The 6,922-nt window shown below is 44.4% G+C and overlaps 1 protein-coding gene across 1 annotated transcript; it reads right to left on the reverse strand.

Annotated features, from left to right (window-relative positions):
* Positions 1–3,472: 3,472 nt before the first annotated feature.
* On the reverse strand, positions 3,473–5,391 carry sowahab (sosondowah ankyrin repeat domain family member Ab). The gene is given in 2 exon segments (XM_063189741.1): positions 3,473–3,794; positions 3,796–5,391. Coding segments are annotated over 2 exon segments (1,638 nt in total). The 5' UTR covers positions 5,272–5,391; the 3' UTR covers positions 3,473–3,632.
* Between the last annotated feature and the right edge of the window lie 1,531 nt (positions 5,392–6,922).

Here is a 6,922-nt window from a genome sequence, read left to right on the forward strand (position 1 = left end):
GTTACCTCTACAACCCCCCACATCAGTTAGACAGGTGACACTTAGCCAAGTTGATTTGAGATCAAAAACATTTTTTTGAAACAGCTGTCTTTTAGGAAAAGTCAGCAATTACCACGGTGGCTTGTGAAACATAAAACGTATGGTTGTCTTGGCTGCAGATGTGTAAAACAAAATTATTCAGAGCAAAATGGCAGGTCTTTGTAAGTTTCTGATGGAGGATTCCTGCATGCAATGTGTACACACTTCTGACTCTCATTTTATAGACCAAAAAAAACCAAGCCACGGGGTATTCTTATTGCTGTCCGATTTGTTTTTGTTACATAAACCTTTGGAGCATAAGCAGTATGCAGACCTTGGGCAGCTTCTTCCCTCAATGTATCAGACTGTTGAATTCAAAAACACCAACATAGGAAGGAATCCACTCATCACATCTCCCCTTTCTCCAACCTGCCATTTTTATTTAATTTTTTTGCAGCTTTCAACTTTTTAAATATATATTTTATATACATATATACTTTTTTTGCCTTTTTAACATTCTTTTTAACCTTTTTTGGGACTCCCAGAGCAGGGAAGCTTTTCATTGTATATATATATGTTTCATATATATACACATGACAAATAAAATATCTTGTATCTTGTATCATGTCACAGACATACAGTAGCTGTTTTTCTTCCCACCTGTAAGCTTGCGTTTGGATGAATCCCTATGATCCTCTCTGTTACATAACCCTCATAAGTTTCTGGCAGACAGGAGAACTGTTGTGTTTGAGAACCAGAGCGGAGTCTCATTCAGTCAGTCACCAGAGAAGCCGACAGGGTTTGGGTGGACGGACAAAGGGGTCAATTGTCCTGGGCCCAGAATTGGGTCCAAATGACATAATATATATTGAGAGGGGGGCCCTTTTAGTTGATTTTGCCCCGGGCCTGGCAAATGTCAGCGGCCCTGTCAGTCACAATCACAAAGGCATGCAAAGGCTGCGGCTTTTACTGCCTGCGTCGCTGGCACACTCCAGCCCCCACTCACTCACTCACTCATCTCTCTCTTCATCTTCACACCGCAGAATAGTTTGCTACAGAATGTTACAAGCAGAGGCAGCGTCCGTTTGTGGGAGGGAGAGAGAGAGAGAGAGAGAGAGAGAGGAGGTTTGCTCCCTGGGAACACAAGGAGTGTTCTCTGCCGAGGCATGTCTTGTTCTGTGCATGACACACACACACACCATAACTACTAGTTTCTCTCCCTCAACCAAAATAAGACACAGAAGGTAGTTAGCTCTTCATGTCGTGTTTCCTAAAAGACGCACCCCTCATCAAAACATTTTGTGCTTTATGGTACTGTACTGGATAAACCAAACGATTCCTGAGAGTTTCAAATGATATGTTTATGCTTACTGTTACAGCTCATAATACACAGAGTTACAAAAATATTAGTTTCTGTTCCAGAATACAAGTACAAAATTAGACATTTAGTATTTTGACACAATTAAATTCATAAATTAGCAATGAGCCAGGGAAGCTAGGATGGTGTCACATGGTGTACTGATGAGAGAGAGACAGTTCTCCAGTCTTCGTCGTTCTTTTTTCAGCCCCACAACGGTCTCTGCCCAAGACTATCCAGGAGTGCTGGCTTGGCATTCAAATCCAGTTATTACGGAAAAGTCTGGATGATTTAAAAAACAACCCCCCCCCCCCCAAAAAAAAAAAAAACAAGAACGTAATCCCTCAATGCAATCCCTGTCCAGTGAATCCAATAGTAAGAGCATAGTGGAAAGGGGGCAAAGCCCAACAATTAGAAAAGGCCATTAAGAAAGACTCACTCAGCATTAACTCATTTGAGCCATTTGGACTGAGAATAATGTTATTATTATTATTATTATTACTACAAAGCTTAATACTGGCAGGTTGCTAAAAATGTAGTCGTTCATCTGATCCCAACATTTCCAGTGGCACAAATTTCCCCAAGAGTGCTGCTTGGGATTAAACAAAAAACTAAAGGCAGTGTAAGTAGTACTACAGGGCTCTTCAGTTTATAGAGATGTAAATATGAGTTTCCTATCGGAAATCAGGAGACAATCAAGAAGATGAACTGATGCAAAAACAACAACAACAAAGAAGATGCCTGAAGATCTATGATCGAGAACGTTGCTCCAAATAAATTGAGTCTTTTGCAAGCAGTGTGCAGATCCTTTCCCGATCCTCTACAACAAACCCATTGGCAAAACTTAAAATCATCCCAACATGGCCTACTGGTGGTGTGAATTTGAGACAAGGACTTTTTTGAAAACTTTTTTTTTAAATCCTTTTGTGTAGGCCAGCTTTACCAACCCATAGCTGTTAAGTGCCAGTGTATCTTGTTCTGTATGTACAATCCAATGGCGGCTGCTGACTTTTAAAAACAGGGGAAGCCCATTTTACACGTTCAGGGTTCTTGTGTTGTGGCCATCCCATGCCATCCCAAAGCAGAAGATGACACACATACACACACACACACACACACACACACACACACACACACACACACACACACACACACACACACACACACACACACACACACACAGAAGCAGAAGCAGAGGGTCCCAGCTTACAAGCTTGTATTTAGCTTCTTATGGGGACCCTTTCTCTCCACACTAATATACCTTTTTCATGACATGTAGGCCTAACTGAAAGTCTAAATGATGGTGTGAAGAGAAATAAATCATTCATTTAAGATAGCAAAGTTAAAAAAGAATTAGTTACGTGTCCCCTGACCTCTTGAGTGTGTGAGTGACCTCGTGAGTGACCACTGCATTGAATCCTTGGTGGCGCCCCTGGCTGGCACATCCAAGGGTAAGGCAGCAGTAGATCTGTCCATACAGTGTCAGTATCTGTTGCACAGTCCAGGCATACAGTGTCAGTGCACTTGTTCTGTATGTACAAGTCAGTTTTTCAAAAAGGAGACCGCACCTTGCATGAATTGTGTAAAAACCACATTTATGCGAGGTGTGGCCTCCTTTTTGAAAACTGAGTTGGACATTTGGGCCAGCGCCCTCACAGTCTTAAGTATTTAAGAGTGACGCCTGCTCCAAGCTGAGCAATTGACTTTCCGTATGTACAATCCAGTGATGTCCAGTTAGGGCCAGTGTATCTGATATTTACAGTCCAGTGATGTTGCATGTGTTCTGTACGAGCTATTGATGTCCAGTGCCAATGCATCTGTTCTTCAATCCAGTGTCAGTCTCTGTTCTGTAACATGTCCCGTGTCAGTGTATCTGTATGTACCGTTGTTCATGTCCAGTGTCGGTGTACCTACTTTGTATGCTTGCATTATGTCATTAATATCCCGTGCCAGTCAATGGCAGTCATGGGTAAGTGGTTGTAGCCCAAAGGTTGCCGGTTCGACTCCCGACCCGCCAGGTTGGTGGGGGTAGAGCTATTAACCAGTGCTCTTCCCCATCCCCCTACATGACTTGACCATGACCATGGTACCGTCCCACCTTACTGCTCCCTTGGGGTGCCACTGGGCCCTCTTGCTCGGATGAGGCGCAAATGCAATTTTGTTGTGTGCGGTGTGTACTTGTGTGCTGTGGAGTGCTGTGTCACAATGACAATGGGGTTTCCCAGGTAGGCTTCCACTTTCAATTAACTTTCAGTAATCAGCTTATTTGTTCTGTGTGTGCCCAATCTAGTAGTGTGGAGCATGTGTCAGTGGAACATCTCTGAGAGTCTGCGGGAGAGGTGGTGGTGGTGGTGGTGTTCCCTGCGCTCGTCTCCCGAGTCCTCCCCCCCTTCTCCTCCTCCGGCCCCACTGACAAAGTGGTGGAAGCTGGGCCTGTGGCGTCGATGCTTCTTCCTGTGGCCCCCCAGGTGTGGCTGAAAAAGCTTACTGAAGGTGTTGAAGCCCTTGTGGAGGTCTGGGAAGGTGTGTTGTTGATGTTCGTCCTCTGACTTGTCGCCTGCCATGATCCCCTCCTGCTGCTGCTGCTGCTGCCCTGCGTGAGGATCTCCGAGTAACTGCCTTAGCTCCAGACTGGTCCTTTGCTCCAGGTAGTGGAAGGGCTTCTTGCCACTGTGGTCCCGGACGCTGGTGTCGGCGCAGTAGTCTCGCACCAGCAGTGTCATGACCGAGCTCCGGCCGTGGATGGCGGCGATGTGCAAGGGAGTGTAGCCGGCGTGCGTCCGGGCGTTCACGTCCACCTCCACCCCTCTGTCAGCCGACAGGTCCAGGATCTTGCGCACCATGTCCTTGTGTCCGGCTTTGGCGGCCCAGTGCAGGGCCGAGAAGCCCGAGACGAAGTCTCTCTTGTCGGCAAGCTGGGCGTCCTGGAGGAGGAGCCCGTAAACCTGGTCCCAGTGGCCCGCGGCTGATTTTACGAGCCACTCGTGCTCTGCCAGCTCCAAGGGGACTCCCTCGGAGCATTTGGTCTCATGGCTGGCTTTAGAGGTCTTGTTGAAGCTCTTTAGTTGGGCTGCGTGTTGTTGAGGTGCTGGGTGGACCACTTTTGTTTCCAGTTGCCTGCGTTTGGTTTCTGGGGAGTCGTCCTTGTCTGACTCATTGTCTGGTTTCTGGTGTCTGGGTGAGGAGTCTGATTTGGAAAGATGAGTAATCCTGATTGCCTGTAAGTGCTGTGGCGATGCGGGCTCCTGTGCCAGACCCCCAGAGTGGAACTGTTCTTGTTGGTGATGACTCGGTGAGTCTGGTGGCGATTTTACAGCGATAATGGCAAACACAGCACCTGTTTTTCTCGGTTTAGTGTCCTTCAGCACGCTTGAGTTTTCGTTGCGCGAGGACATCTGTTGTGGTTTGTAATCTGAGTTACAGCATCCCTTTGATGCGGGTTCGTTTCGGAGGTCATCATCAGTATTACAGCCCCGAACGAGCTCGTTATTATTGGAGGTGAAATAAGAATTATTATTGTTTTCTATGACAGACTTGGCACATTTGGTTTTATCCGTGCCATGTTTAAAGGCGCTCGAGCGTTCAGGGGAACTGGACAAGACAGAAGAACTAAAGCGGCTTAAACTATCCTCGAACTCGTTTTTTGGCGCGATTATAGAACTACTTCGAGCCAATCCTTGATACTTTTTCTTCACAACAACATACTTAACTTCGTCTATTACTTTAACGACAGCAATATTATTTACACAGCTCTTGAAAAGGTCTCTGTTTTGTTTCTTTTCCACGGGATCGCTGCAGCTGAGTGCCTCTTTAAACTTACTCAACAACTCCGCGTTCTTCACTTTGCCCCCTTGCTCCAGCAAAAAGTTCAAAATAGTCTCTTGAGTGATGGCCATCTCTCGCGCAAAACCGTTAACATAAATTATAACGGTATTCCCAAAGAAGTAGTCCTTTTTGTCGTCTTTTCCCGGAACGTGCACTCGATGCGCCTTTTCATTCTTTATCCTACCTGCTGTTTCCGGTGCTTCCCGAAAATCAGTTTCCTGACAAACTCCTCTCCCCGTCCCTGGCACAGAGAGCGCGAGATGGGACGAAGATTACGCGCGCGCCCTGCAGCGCGTTCATGTGAAATTGTCAGTGGAGTAGTTGTCAAAAATGTAATGTAATTTGTCTTAGCTATTGTTCAGATAAACCAAAGGCAGGTGTTGTTTGTGGACCAACCATTACTTGTGTGGCAGTCTTTACACTTTACACTGACCGCAGAATATGCATTTTGTCCAGGTCTGGGTGCGACTTTCATTGAAATGTGCGCCATAAGTATAGTATAGTAGTTTTACAAAATTCCAATGCCCACTTCTCATTAATGCTTTCATTAATGGCGGCATTCCATCTAAATTACTAAATCAATTAGCAGTTCCAAAAGACTCCGTGGGGTGGCGCCATTTATCAATACATTAGGTTCTGAATCATTCAAACGCACATTCAAACACAATGGGGATGTCAATCATGTTTGGTTGTTTATTAAGGCCCAAGGGCATAATGTACAACATATTTACAACAGAAGTAAATAAATCACAGCTGAATATGCATTGTATACATAAGAAACCACAACACAGCGTATAAACCTGGCCAAATGTATCTACATTTTCCTACATTTTCTCCAGTTCACATGGCAAGACCAACAATAAATACTAAAATGTGAACATTATAATAGTAATAAAAAGTGCAGCACAAATAAAGAAATGTAAAATTGTCTGGTGTGTTCTTTCCACACGCTTAACACTATTTGGACATGGATTAAAGTAAAACAACTTTTTTTAATAACTGTACATATTAAAAAGATAATTCCATCATATGCAAGCGTGTCTGTGTGCATGTTTTGAGTGCGACAAGCAGCTCTCACAATAAGTGTGTGGTTTTCTCAGAGTATATCTGAGCAAACTAGACAGACAAGCGAAAGATTGCAACAACAAACAGCGTTACATTTCTTACATGTGCACATTGTCTTAAGGCCTCTTTACTCCTGAGGATAGTGCCTTGCTCCGTAGAAGGGCCAAGGAAAAATATACGGACGGAGATGTGTGTCTGTGTGTGTGCATTTTGTCAATATATGTGTGTGAGTGTGGTTTTGTTTTTGGAAGAGATCAGTAACATGTCTGGTTGTAGAGACAACAACCATTATATTCACAAGAAAGTGTGGTCAACACTTAAAGCGATACTGTAGGGTCCCACTTCTGGAAATAAGCTCATTTTACACATGCCCTTGAATTAAATGATTGGGGTTTACCTTTCTCCTTTACTTCCAACCATCTTTGAGTCTGGCAGAGCAAACTTTACCTCCAAGCTAGCATACATAATTGAATCTTATGGGTCCAGTTAGCAGGTAGCTGGGCCCATAAGATTCGATGATTAATTGCTAGCTTGTAACTAGAAGTAGCATCACCAGATTCGAAGAATGACTGAAAGAACAAAATTAAACTAAAATGAACTAACTTATTTCAAGAAATGGTACAGTATTGCTTGAATTTTATTGTTGGTGTTCAAGCG

This window comes from Engraulis encrasicolus, chromosome 23 (assembly GCF_034702125.1).
Source record: "Engraulis encrasicolus isolate BLACKSEA-1 chromosome 23, IST_EnEncr_1.0, whole genome shotgun sequence".
Taxonomy (NCBI): Eukaryota; Metazoa; Chordata; class Actinopteri; order Clupeiformes; family Engraulidae; genus Engraulis; species Engraulis encrasicolus.